The sequence below is a fragment of the Rutidosis leptorrhynchoides genome, chromosome 4 (assembly GCF_046630445.1).
Source record: "Rutidosis leptorrhynchoides isolate AG116_Rl617_1_P2 chromosome 4, CSIRO_AGI_Rlap_v1, whole genome shotgun sequence".
NCBI classification, from domain to species: Eukaryota; Viridiplantae; Streptophyta; class Magnoliopsida; order Asterales; family Asteraceae; genus Rutidosis; species Rutidosis leptorrhynchoides.
In genome coordinates, this window is record NC_092336.1 from 639,883,939 (window position 1) to 639,898,717 (window position 14,779).

A 14,779-nucleotide genomic window follows, 5' to 3' on the forward strand; every position below is an offset into this window, starting at 1 on the left:
TATAGAAAATAATAGTCTGTAAAAACTTATCACTTTATATACCTACCTACTTTTTTAATTTATACACTACACATTTATATCTATACTTGTGTCATATATTTAAATTTAGATTGCAACGATATTGTACTGTTATATTTTACCTTAATAAAAACCCAAATAACTTATTACATGATAAATTTGGTTCTGTATGATGAACCACACTTGAATCATAACATAGAACACAAAAATATGAAATCTCTCTTATTCACACAATATGCCAAAGTGTTCATCCTTAATTAAAGGAAGAAGACAATAGCACATAAATTTAATAGGAAACAGCAAAAAAACAACCCAACATTTTGAATATGGAGTAGCAAGTTATTGAAGTTTTAGAGTCAATAAATGGATACAAATAACATGGGATATAAAGAAGACCCGGAGATCATAACTCCAAATAAAAACAGTAAATAAAACCGTTTATCATCGTATGAGAGACTATAGGACACAAAAACTAAGTCATTTCATATGTGAGAAACCAAGGAACATCAGAAAGGAAGTAGTTGAATGACGAGATATGATGTACGATGATTACATGCCCTGATCGGCAAGATAATCACCCAACCTTTCCACAACCATGTTGCATTGGCCTGGAGCCACTGGTTCGTCATATATGCCAAACACCATGGCTTGAGCAGTTTTCTTGATGCAGATCCCACCAGCTCCCTACAAATTCAAAAATAAAAATTAAAACTCTTCAATTGATTGTTTGTATTCAAATTTCAGGCGTCTGGTTGTGTAACGGGTTAAAACATGGGTTAGTGCAGGTCAAAACATGTTGGAGTACATAACAATAAACATATTTCTTGAAAGGTAATTTAGAAGGTTTTCTGGGATCTAAATGAAGTTTAATGAATTTTAATCCATTTTGCCAGTTTCAGTTTTAGAATCCATCAATTAACCACATAGAATCTTTCATTGGTAAATGGGTCAAATTTGCCACCTCTAGAGAAGGCAAAAATTTTATATCAAAAACTCTGAAACGGGTCAAAATTGGTTTGTAAAGACCTAAGGAAAACCGTACCGTGCGAGGCAATTGGTATTCAGATGCATTTTATTGTTACAAATGGTGATTACCTCAACCTCAAGTTCAGTAATTAAATTAAATAATATAGAAATTTAAACAACTACTTCATTGACTTTCAACCAATTTATTTTGGAAGGCAAACTCACACACGCAACGAATTTATCCACAAATATGTACATGTCTACTACGAGCCTTGATCTCCAACCTCTTAGTTGAAAGGGCTCCTCACTACCGCTAGGCTAAAAAACCCATGTGGTACTTTCAGTTTCAACCCATTTGATCCATTTCATTGTTAGGTAAGTTTATCCTATTCCATATATTAAACTAACAAAATCATCTAATTTTAAGGTGGCTTTGAGAAAACGGTCTTCCCATATGAAGAGTGGTAATATTTTTACTTAGATGTCCGCAACCTAACCGAGTTGACCCGTTACTATTTCTGTCCCTTTCTCTGGCCATTCCAAGATATGCCGCTAGGTTTATCTTGGCATGGTTAAATGGCTTAAAAAATTTCAAAATCTAATCTTTCATGTAACTACATTTGAATTAAACTTGGGAATGGTGTATAAAAAATATTGTACCTTCTTCCCACGAATGACAGCTCCAGGCTCACCTTGGATCACCATGTACTTTGCACCAGCAAGGAATAAACCAGTAGGGGCAAGATTACCCGGATCATTGAATTCTTTGATAATAGCATTAATCTCCTCAGGTTTATACTATACACACAAATTTATTTATTTTTTTTAAAAAAAACAAGTGTAAAACATATGAAATAGCCGATATACATCAAAATGTGAATCGTGTGCATGTTTTTTTATAAAGAAAACGCTATTTTGGATAATAATATCTAACCTTGTTGTATACATACAAGAAAGAAGCGTAATGTAAGAAAATACAGTGTTATCCTGTTTCGTATAATAATAATATAAAAAAAAAATACACGTAAAATGAAGATTAAGAAAAAGGACCTCAGGGAAGGAAGAGCTCTTAGCCCAAACGGTACCATCGGTACCAAAGATAGCGGCAGAGGAAAGATGCTGACCGCTGCCATCGATGTCACACATCAAATGGTCATCAACGTAAGTTTGCCACGACATTTTCAAACTGTTATATGTTTATGTTTTGTTTGTTGGTGTGAATATGTGTTTGGAGATTTGCAAGTGTGAGAATGGAGAGGAAATGTGAGATTTAAATTGTTGATTTCAAGAGATGCGGTGATTATGATGAGTTGAGACCCAGCGTTCTTGTCGGTATTGTTTTTCTTTTTTTCCATTCAATTCATTCAATTACCATCATTATCTCCAGCCTTTATTTATGGATTTCCGTTCATTATCAACCATAAATAAAATAAATGTCACTAATTGATAATCACCGAGAAAACATACTAACTTCTAGTTAAAAATACAGATTTCTATATTTAGTTTGATATTTTCTATATTTAAAAAGTTCTTACTCCAAATATATCAGAAACTCGGAATATGTCATATACAGACGATGAACATCCTGTATCTAACATTATATTGTTATAGGAAAAAATTAAGATCAAACTAGTAACACTGTATCTTACACAGTGTGTTAAACACTCTGGGATTGAGGCAAAATAAACTTCCATCTTAGTGAATCGGGTAGTTTTCGCCTCCAAACACGACTTATAAATGGCATTAGTTGATGGTTTGTAAAGACAATTCTTCTAACCGAATTGAAAGACCTATGAGTAAGATAACATTTTGTTCGTTAACAGTCAAAATGTCAATGTCACAACCTTAACACCCAGACTAATTTTGTGTGTCGTTTATATCCAAGATTATATGCCCCTAGATCGTATGACATTAAACACTAACATGAAATTCACGTTCCACACTTGCATCAAGTACAAAATTATCACAACTTTATCCATGAACTCCTAATGATTTTGATCGTTCTAAGTTTCTAACAGTAAGGGTGTGTTTGATTGCATCTGAATGGGACCATTCAGATCTGACCACTGAATCGGTCAGTGTTCAGACTGTTTGATATGTGCCTCTGAAGGAGAAGAAAGCCCTGAATGAAATCTGAACGATTCTTTACCTGAACTATCTCTAAACGATTCAGATACCACTTATCCCCTAACTACCCTTTTATTTCTCCCTTGTTTTTCCATCTCTTTCTCTTTCACATCTGTGCTTCTCAAATTCTTCCACCGATTAATTTTGTTTGTCCAGGTAGTTTTTATTCACCCTTAATAATTACTTTGAAACCCTAATTTTTATTTTTATTTTTCTATCGTGTACATCTCTTTATCACATCTGTTCATATGATTCTAATGATTTCTTACAATTTCAAGATCTAAGTTCCATTGATTCTCTTGATGATGCTAATTCTTTATGTGGTTTTATATAATCATTGATTCTCTTGATGATGCTAATTCTTTATGTGGTTTTATATAATTTAATTGCTATTGTTCTATCTTTATTTTATTTTCTTCTTTATATGCTTCCATCAATTATCAATTAAACTCTGTTATATGATCTTTCTTTATAATGCTCATAATTCATTTTTTTTTATTTTTTTTTATTTACTGATAGAGCCAATATCTCCATTGACGATGAAGGCTGCCTTATATTTAATTATGGATTTTTTTTACTGAATGTATTTTTACTTGATCTAGCTAGAGATATTTGTATAATGCTCATATTTGTTTTTTTTACTGATTGTATTTTTACTTGATCTAGCTACTGATTGTATTTTTTACTATTGTATTTTTACTTGATCTAGCTAGAGATATTTTTTTTACGATGAAGGCTACATTGTTATTGTTATTGTTATTTATTACGGAGTGTGTTTTATCTTTTATTTAATGTTTATGAATTTTAAAAGTATACCAAAATAATCTCGTTCATAAAAACAACATAGATCATACACAAGGTTAGAATGGTAATTTTAACTCATTCAGAGTGTTGATTCAGAACTATTATCAAACACTGAATTTTCATTCAGAATCATACTGAATCAAAGCTTCTGAATGGTTCAGGACTCTGAACCATTCAGTGCTAAACCATTCAGTTTTATTAAACGCACCCTAAGAATTACTATATGCTCAAGACCATAAGTGCCACAGACGAAAAAACTAAGTGAAAATGTACATGTTCCAAATCTTTCTCTATAGATCCATCACACAAGATTGAATCAATATTACATTTTCCTACTGTAGATTAGTGTGCAAATGCCTTCAAATTTGATGCATATTAAAAAAATTACTAAATAAAATTAAAATCATCCTCCGACCCTGTAAGATCTTCCTCTAAAGACCCCACTGGTATTGGTGGTTGTCTGAGTTTGGGTATTTACTGGAGCTCCAATTCTGTACCTCCCAACGATTTTCAGTCTAATGAATCACGAGTTAAGAAGACTCACAAAAGAACTAGGTTGTAAACTGCATAAAGTACTACCTGCTTATCTCGAGAGTGCATGGGTGCACAATAGAGGTGACAATTCTGACCCAGATACTTACAGAAGGGTCAATTCTGGGTTATTGTTATCCTCAAACGGGTCAAATGGGCCAAATCAAAAGTTAATCAAATCAGAAACAAGTAAAATGGGATGAACAGAAACCAAAATCTGTCTGCCAACGTTTAATTTTAAATGCATATAGGCATAAAGCCCCCTACATGTTTTATACGTGTTTTATCATAGTATGTGAAGTTCAACAATCAGTATTAACATTCTTAAATAATAAGAAAAAATTAGAAATTGAAGTGTTATCTGTCAAAGCAACCCAACTAGTACCAAGATTACCTATTTTGACCCATCAACTCACCAACCCATATTGCCATTTGTAGTGCAAACATATGTGTTTTAAGAAATGGGAGGAAAAAAAATCAAGGGGACACACTCTCATAATTAAATGAAAATCATGAACCGTGCAAAAAGGATACAACCACAATGGAGTCTGCAACATGTTCTTTCCTCCAGCCAAAGGATGCAGGACGGTTAAGAAGTAATATAAATGGCCGGCTAAGATACCACACAGATCAGGCCCAATTGGTGAACCAAAAATGACATCCATAGCAAGCATGGCCCATGGCAAATAAAATGCCTGCAAATCAATTTTGGGTGCAGACTACTTAGAGTCCAATAAATAGTTTTGCAGTATTAAGCCTTGTAAAACCGTAGTCAATTAAATAGAACATTTGTCTAATTCCAAATTATGAATTTGCATAACGTACACCGTACAAAAAGATGCATACCTTAAGTTGTACGAGGCCATAAATGTTGATATTAGCAGTTGGAAATTCCCTGCTCCAAACGTAGAGGAGCATAAACACCAGTGATACCCCCATAAAGTAGGATTCGAATAAAGGAACGGCTGCTAAGACCTAAATATGCATGCATATTAGACAAAGGACGATAAAAGCCAACAGTATATAAACAGACTGAAGGTAGAGTTATAATAAAACAGTTGCTAAAGAGTAAGTTTTGAAGGGCAGAAAAAGGTCAAATCACAGAAGGTAAGTATTTTGACCTTTATTATGTGTTTATTTGCATAAAATGATTTCAGAGATTTAATTTAATATAGATACACATTAAGTGACTTTCGACTATATTTATGTGTTAGTTTTTAATCTTCTTGTAACCTGTTAGAGATAAATACATAGCCCGAATGGACCTGTTAAGGCCCAAGTAACCAGACACCCAAGCAAATAAGATAGGTCGATTATAATATATTTCTATTATTGACATTTAATTAATTAAAAAATACGTCATTAGACACATGTCAGAGCTATGTGTATCCTCAGGGATGTTAGTTATCAGTACTCAACGACACACTGTAAGATATTGACAATGATACAAAGGATACTACCTTTCGCTTAATATCAATCAACATAATAATTCATAAGGTAATAAATTGCCACCTTTAGTCCTAAAATTCAATAAAATACTTCCTAGAATATACAAATTCATATTAAGTGAATGCATCTGATATGAGATCAAATTTGATATTACAGGTAGAGCACATGCAGAGCATCTTACTTACCAGAAGTGTTGATGACCCAAATATCATCATCCACAAAAAGTCTGCTGTACGCCCTTTAAAAGGCCCATTCTCCAACTGAACTCCATATCTTAATCTGAAGAGATAATTTCAAACAAAATTAGAGTGTCTCCATGTAAAGATATATGATAACAGATAATATACTAGTGTGACGACTCGCGCCACCATACAGGAGTGATTGATGCAGTTATGTGTACATGATCATAAGTAATTCCAATTACTCACATCATTAACAAACGGATCCCAAAGTTTATAGAGAAAGGGCCAAGAAAGATGAAGTTTGTAAGCAGCCTCCATACCTAAAAGATCATAATAGAACAAAATGAAGATCATACTAGTTACAAGGTGAAAATAGCCACCGCATATGGCGTGTGCCTTAATCATAAATTTAAAACAAAATATGATAAAAGTAGTAAATAGAAAATAAACAGAAAAATAAGTTACTTATAATTATATGCAACACAAAATAAAATGTCATCATAAAAATAAGGTAATGTGTGCAAAGGTATCTATGTTTCTTAGGGATTCTTATATAACATACACCAACACCTTTTTTCTTGGAACATGGCTGGAATACGACTCATTTGTAAATATTAACTAGATAGATTGCCAAGGAGGCCTTCTATTATTCCTGACCATAATTGCCAAATAAGTATGAAAGTATATTACAACGTCATTAGCCATTTTAGGTCGCCTGAACCATGGAAGGGTATAAAGGTCATTCTAGGCTTTCACTGAAGTATTTATGTACTGTGTAGAAAGATAAAAGAAATAAGGAATACTTTTCTTTTTATTGTAGTTAGGAATAGGAAGATAGGAATAGGAATACGAATGATGGTGCTGGCGGCTGGAAAGTGACAATTGGCGCAATGAGTAACGCGTACAAGTTATAATTACATTCAGTTCAGAAACATCATTTTTATCAATTACAATCATACATAAAAAAAAAAAATATCTGAGAACCTGCAGACTGTGTCAGGAAGATACAGAATCATTAAAGAAGGAAGTGTCTACTCGATATCCAAACTAGAGAAGGATAACTTAAGTAATAAATTAAATTTGAGCGCATTGATAAGGAATGCTAAACTAATGTAGAAAATGTTCAGGCATAAGGTTTGAATTATCATATCCACGTTAGTTAGAAATTATCATTCTAATCATATAATGTTTTTAAGTTATAAATTAATCATCTCCTGAACAAATCGACTATCCCAATCAATAGCTACTGGATAACCCATAATGGAACCCGTACCTGAAAGCGATAGAATACTTCTTCATAGATCAATGCAATATAATAAACAGGTAATAGCTTTAATGTGGCTAGTGTTGTGGCCGCCAAGCATAAGGTGCTATAAGCCTTGGTTATAGGTGGGAGTGAATTGTAAAATCTGCAATGACATGCACAGAAGATGGATTAATCAACAAATGCCCGGCCATACATGTAAACGTTCAAATTGAAATGCTCCATAAGATCAAAATTCCACACCTAAAAGTGCTAATGCACATCATACGATACACTTAGCTACTTGCCTACCAGGTAAACAGGCTTATTTCGATCCATTTGGTCTCTAGTTAAGCATACTAAACAAAAACAGTAAAATCACCAGCACATCTGAGTTCTTTTATCTTCGAAATTGAATTAAATCGCATCAAATACACACAAACAAAATTCAACGGCGTCTAATTAGATTCAGTAAGCCTTGCAACTATCTATAATTGGCAATTCAATCTATATTTTGGTCCATTTGTTCTCTGAATCATTTTAACTTGCTAGAAATGGAAATTAGACATTATTCAGTTAGCTAAATCATGAAATACAGAAGATCAATGAATATGAAGGACTAATTTTACGAACTTACTCCGCGGGAGATGACATTTGAGCGGTGATGTTGCAGTGTTGCCTGGGTTATTTCTTGATGAAAAAAGAAAGAACGAAATAGATTATGCGATCCGAAAAGGTAGACTAGTGGGAATCTTCGCCCATAACCGTTCTATATATTGATTTAGGGACTCACCTCATTTTTTTTTAATCCGTATACATTTAATTACCTATTTTACCTTTAATTATACTTACAACAATAATATTAACATAAGTTTATTAATTTAGAAATATAATTGTAATTTATGAAACAAAAATGTACATAAATCAAAAAGTGATATTTATATATCAACTCTCATTAATTTAGGGGTGTTTGGCTTTGGCTCTTTGCTTGATTTGATTATTAATTTTAGGACAATGCTAAACGTAGCCCTTAGGGCTACGCTTAAGCATACCAAATTTAGGTTTGAAAACTCTAATTAATTAATTACAAAGTATAAATATTTCTTTTTTAATATCGACTTTCCTTATATAACTTTGGCATTAATGTTATTCATGGCAGGATTGAGTTATATAAATGGAATAAAATTATTTTTGGTATGCTTAAACGTAGCCCTAAGGGCTACGTTTAGCATTTTCCTTAATTTTAAGATTGTAAATAATTGCTCGCATGTATTGACAGATTGTACATTACAATCTGCTAATGTAAAAAATGAGTGAATTTATCAAAAATATTGTTGAAAATATAATTACCCCTCATTTGTAGACTTGTCTAACCATCTGCGCACGAGATCACATCGACTACTCTAATATCATCATGTCAAATTTCTTCCATAAGAAAGAAAAAGAATAACTTATTCATAATTCTAAGGTCATTGATCAAACGTAAAACTTATGAGTTCAGTTTGAGTGCTTAATTTGCGAAAAAAGTGTTTGATAGATTGTTTTATCTCTGACAATCGTGCAAATCTGATCGAAATTTGGTAGAGTAATAGCGTATTGATGATGTGTTAGATTGCGTTGGTAATGAATGACTTAATATAACAACCCTCATATTTTCATACTTGAATTGACTAATTTGCCTATAAGGTTGTTATCCATACGTAATATATAATTAAATTCGACGTTGATCAAATATTTATTTTTAGTCGACACTTTTTGTTAACTAAAGTTTACACTAATTATATAAAATAACTTTAGTTAATATTAATATTAATGCGTATTATATTTAAAACTATATGAAACATAATTATTAATTAAATGATAAGTTATTTTAATCATTATATATATATATATATATATTTTTAGCTTATAAAAAAAGAGATTTTTTTATAAATTAAATAATGAGCCCATGAATTTTGACTAAATATTTTCAAAAACAAAAACTTATTAAAAACATTTTTAACATGTTTTTATTTTTTGTCAAAATTGGCACTTTTATTTTATTTATATTTTTTCTTTTCACCAACTATTTTTTCCTATAAATACCCACTTTCATTTCATAAAAACTTGTATCAAATCTTTGCAAAAACTCTCTCACAAACTTGGGAAAGTACTTGAGGTATTTTCTATATTTTTTTGTTATCGAATTGCTTTTATTTTTTTGTATATTCTTTAAAAATTCGAATTTAATATATATAAATTATTTTTACATGTTATAATTAATATTATAAGTATTATGATGTATAAAAATAATTTTGATAATTTATGGAATATTATTTATAATTAAATACGAATTATGTAGTATTTAAACATAAAAACAATATAAAATTTGTAATAAAATATTAAACGGTAATAAAAATAATTATAGTTTTTTTTGAGATTATCATAGTTTTATAAACAAATTAAAATTATAAAAATTAAATAAATGGGACGATTAGTATTTAAAAAGAATTTACTTTTGCATTATTCTAAACCGAGAGAAATAATAAAGAAAATACAAAATAAATACAAACGTGTATTAAATATTTTTATAAAATTTTTATATGATTAGTAGCATCACTAGATACTTTAAAAAAATTAAAAATTAATTTTAAATTATTTTTCCTATTTATTTAATTATAGGCCGATTACAATGGTTAAATAATTAGAAAACATTAAATAAATAATATTTTGATATAAAATTTGATTTAATAATTTTTATAACATTTTTACATAATATAGAACCTGTAAAAAATATAAAATTATTTATTTAGGTCGATTTAATATTTATTACCTAATTAAATTTGATTAATATAAACCGAGTATACATATAAAGAAAAGTGGGAAATAAATACAAAAACTTGATAAAATTATTTTTATAAAATATCCTACTGAATTGTATAATTAACTAAGTTTATAAAAATTATAAATATAATATTTAATGAATTAATATTCGAATTAACATATATTAGTATGATTTTCGATTAACATAAGTATATTACATATACTAAATTAATATTATTATTATTATAACTTACGGTTAATAACTAAGTATACTATATAATAAAGTATAATGCTTATAATGTAAGTTAATAACAATATATTATTAATAAACACTTATTTTATAACTATACTAATTTAATAATAATAACTTATAGTATATAATATAAGATAATCAAATTGTTAATACATTAATAAATATAATATAACATATATAATAACATATAAACCTAAAGTGAAGGTTAATCAAAGATAATGTACAATTCATGTGAACTTCATCGCTACTCACGGTCGTAAGTGAATGATGTCTAGGTTGCCATTTATGGGTAAGCTTGTGGATCTCGAATGCCATGACTTAGATTCTGGTCAAGAGTCCTTGGCCCCCGGTTACATCTGGTCATTCCTGACTTATTTGATAGCAACGAAGTTTGAGTAAAGTTATACAACGTCTTGCTAAAGATTAACCCGAACTATCTAAAATTGGAAAATTACTATAAGTGGAAACTTTCCATAAATAGTAACCTTCCGAAAATGGAAATTCTTTAGTGAACCATTACTATCAATATAGTACTATATACTATTGTCTGTTAGGCAATGTCTGATCATACGTTCTATCTCTAGGTTGAGATCTCGGTCACGTCCTTCCGTTCAATTCTTTCGTGGAATACTCTTTTGTGCTACTAAGGTGAACTTCATAGCCCCACTTTTTACTGTTTCATAACTGTTTTACAACTTTTGGGTTGAGACACATGCTTGCTTTATAACTGTTTTACGCTTAGATACAAGTACTAAATTGTTAACTATGCTGTCATGCTTTGATTCATGCTAAATCCCTACCGTAATATCGTTAATTGCTACGTTTAAATGCAAACTTAATTATTGTGAGTAGGCCTATTGCGAGTAATGTCTCTAACCATTCGACCATTGGTCTTTAGTTACATAATAATGATTCCACGACACTGACAGTACAAGGTGTCATAGGGTAAACTTGTTTAGTAGCGATATTACAAAATGCAGCAACACTTTTAGATTGATATTTCTATATCAATCAACTTTAAACTAAATTTTGTGGTCTAAAACTTTGGATATTATTTATAAACCTGTGAATTTCACTCAACCTTTTTGGTTGACACTTTAAGCATGTTTTGTCTCAGGTGATGATTGAGCTAGTTGTTTGCAACTTTGTGATGATAGATTTGATGCATGCATGGAGTCCACATCGCATATTATATTTTAGTTCATAAACATTTATTTTACATTTTAATAATAATGTAAACATGTATTACTGCTTCCGCTGTTTTATTAACAAAGGTTTTATTTAAAAAGTCTCATATAGAGTCGTTCTCGTTTATACAACTGTGTTATGATATGATTGGTCACAATTACCCCTGGTCCATTTTGGGGGGTGTGACAGATTGGTATCAGAGCAGGTTGTTGTAGAGAATCAGGATTGCATTTTATGTGTGCCTTATACAATTAGGTACCTTAGCAATGTAGGACTACAACTTCCTTTGACTATAGTGCCTTTAATTGTTGCCTTTAACTGTTAAATGCTATACTATACTTTAGAAACTTTACTTATCTTAGAATGCCGAGCCAATCTAAGAACTCTGCTCATTCTCCTAAGTACTATTCAATTCCGCCACCACATTTAAATGCGACACCGTTCTCGACATTCCTATGTCATTTATCATGGTTTTGTGTATTACATATGTATTACATGAAATATTATCCATGAATTTTTGAAACACCTATATTTGTTACTATTCATACTCAAACGTATATAACTCCCTGTTATATCACGTACCTATATGCTTTATGCCTTTATACATCAGTTTGCGAACCGAAAAATGTCATTGAGTTATCGAGAATCTCAAAGACATTATAATGTCATCACTACTCATATTCATTACTTTTATACCTTTTATTTCTCGTTATTGAATTTTCTTGACGGTTGGCGTCTACGAAACTCTAAAATGGAAGGGTTTGGATTACCGATTTAAAGGATCCTATAGCTCAAGCCCCTAGACCTGAATAGGCCATTACGACTTGAAAGTCTTTAATCGAAAGATTATCAGATTACATACTTATCATTTTATGATCTCGACACGTCATACTGCTATTATTGGATTATAGACACATCATATCTTATTATATCTTATCATATCTATCTTAATAAACTTTGTCTAACACTTTTCCTAAATTTCCTCTGTAAATTACGGAAATCTTTTTGCTATATACGTATATCAAGAAGACAAATATATCATTCAATATTCAACACTCATCTCATAACAAAAACCCTTATTCCGATCAGATAATATGGATTTCTCACTTGATTCCTCGAACTCCTCGAGCTCCAATGGCAGCGTAACCGAAATGAACCAACCAATTAGTCATCATCTATTTTGGATAAATTGGGGATGGGTTCGTAGTAAACTTAATCAATGAAGACAAGAAGAAGGTGATCCCTTCCACCAACCGAATTCACCTCTTGGTGAAGAACCTGAAGCACTTACCGGCGAACCCGTTCGGAACACTATTTTCACCCTCATTTCCAGGGTATCCAGTCACGAATATATAATATCTAAAATTCTAGATCTTATTCATCCACTTGTCCGAACCGCCAATCACCCCAGAATAATAGAAGAAGTCAATGAGCTTCGCGCTCGAGTGGTGGCTCTGGAGAATATGGTGCGAAACCTACGAGCACCAGCAGCAGCACCAGCATCACCACCAGTACCAACAGCATCACCACCAACAGCATCAGCTTCACCAACAACAAACACCATAATCTGTACCTCGGATATCAACATCATACGCCCCATAGATACCAAGGAATATTAGTAATAATGAGTTAAGATGTATTGACTCATTCTTCCTGAAAATTATATATGTATACTTTATATATATATATATATATATATATATATATATATATATATATATATATATATATATATATATGGTTTGGAACAATAATAAATCTTTTCGTATTAAGCTATTACGTGTGAATCTTAACTAGTATGTACTACTTGGTTAATTCATATCACTAATATGCTATGATGTACATCCCTCGTTAATGACTTAACAATCATTAATCACTGCTTCATCACAATAAACTCCATTTCATAATAAACTAAGTGTATTATTCAAATACATGTTTGGTTTTACACTTTCATTTTCGATGTACTCAAAACTCTTTAGAAAACATCATTCGTGCCTTGTGAATTTCACAAGAATTCCACGAGCATCAACATCATATACCGAGGTATATCAATAACAATGAACGATGGAGTATTGATTCATAACTTCATTAAAGAAAGATTCTGCGATGATTATGTAATCTCTCAAGTTTTGAAGATTATTTATTCTCGCTTCAACCGCAAATCAAATGAGTTTAATAGTATATTAACTCATTAAATCTATATTATACGTGAAGAATACATATATGAACGTATATCTTCATAAAGATTGTAATTAAAAATTCTTTTGTACAAACTGTTAATTGTGAAAATATTTTAACGGGTAGGTAAAACCCGAGAAATATTTATATCTCACATTAATATCTTACATTGTACATTCTTCAAATTCTGATTCAATAATTAGTAACTATACTACTTACATCCACATATGTATCCGTTTACTAAAGAACAACCATTTTCATACAAATTTAATTACCTATTCTGATTTGGACATATCGTGTAACAGACTCGTCCCACATCGGTGGGAGAGGAAAACAAAGCACTCTTTATAAGGGTGTGGATACCTCTTCTGGTATGACGCGTTTTGAGGGTGTTTACCCGAGAAGCAAATCCGTGAGGTAGAAGTGCGATCCGGGGTTGTACTCGTGCGCGGGTAGCCCGTCAGTGATCGGCTTGTGTCCAAAGCAGACAATATCATACTACGGGCTGATGGTGATGTTACTTATGGTATCAGAGCTGGGGCCCGCATCGATTTGCACTGCGGGGACGCAGTGTCCCGAAGGGGGGAGAGTTGTAACAGACTCGTCCCACATCGGTGGGAGCGGAAAACAAAGCACTCCTTATAAGGGTGTGTATACCTCTTCTGGTATGACGCGTTTTGAGGGTGTTTACCCGAGAAGCAAATCCGTGAGGTAGAAGTGCGATCCGGGGTTGTACTCGTGCGCGGGTAGCCCGTCGGTGATCGGCTTGTGTCCAAAGCGGACAATATCATACTACGGGCTGATGGTGATGTTACTTATTGAAATGTCCCGTTCTTATTGATTAAAAACGTTCCATATTAATTGATTTCGTTGCGAGGTTTTGACCTCTATATGAGACGTTTTTCAAAGACTGCATTCATTTTTAAAACAAACCATAACCTTTATTTCATAAATAAAGGTTTAAAAAGCTTTACGTAGATTATCAAATAATGATAATCTAAAATATCCTGTTTACACACGACCATTACATAATGGTTT

At 31.6% G+C, this 14,779-nt stretch overlaps 2 protein-coding genes across 2 annotated transcripts; both read right to left on the reverse strand.

Annotated features, from left to right (window-relative positions):
- Positions 1-511: 511 nt before the first annotated feature.
- Positions 512-2,296, reverse strand: LOC139904316 (profilin-1-like). The gene is made up of 3 exons (XM_071886249.1): positions 2,035-2,296; positions 1,645-1,782; positions 512-702 (listed from the first exon to the last, which is right to left on the reverse strand). Exons 1-3 carry the CDS (start codon positions 2,161-2,163, stop codon positions 568-570), a joined length of 402 nt encoding a protein of 133 aa, XP_071742350.1. The 5' UTR covers positions 2,164-2,296; the 3' UTR covers positions 512-567.
- Positions 2,297-4,156: 1,860 nt separating this feature from the next.
- On the reverse strand, positions 4,157-8,046 carry LOC139904317 (derlin-1-like). Its single transcript, XM_071886250.1, has 7 exons — positions 7,958-8,046; positions 7,351-7,486; positions 6,324-6,397; positions 6,081-6,174; positions 5,293-5,421; positions 4,981-5,141; positions 4,157-4,430 (listed from the first exon to the last, which is right to left on the reverse strand). Exons 1-7 carry the CDS (start codon positions 7,972-7,974, stop codon positions 4,319-4,321), a joined length of 723 nt encoding a protein of 240 aa, XP_071742351.1. The 5' UTR covers positions 7,975-8,046; the 3' UTR covers positions 4,157-4,318.
- Positions 8,047-14,779: the final 6,733 nt, after the last annotated feature.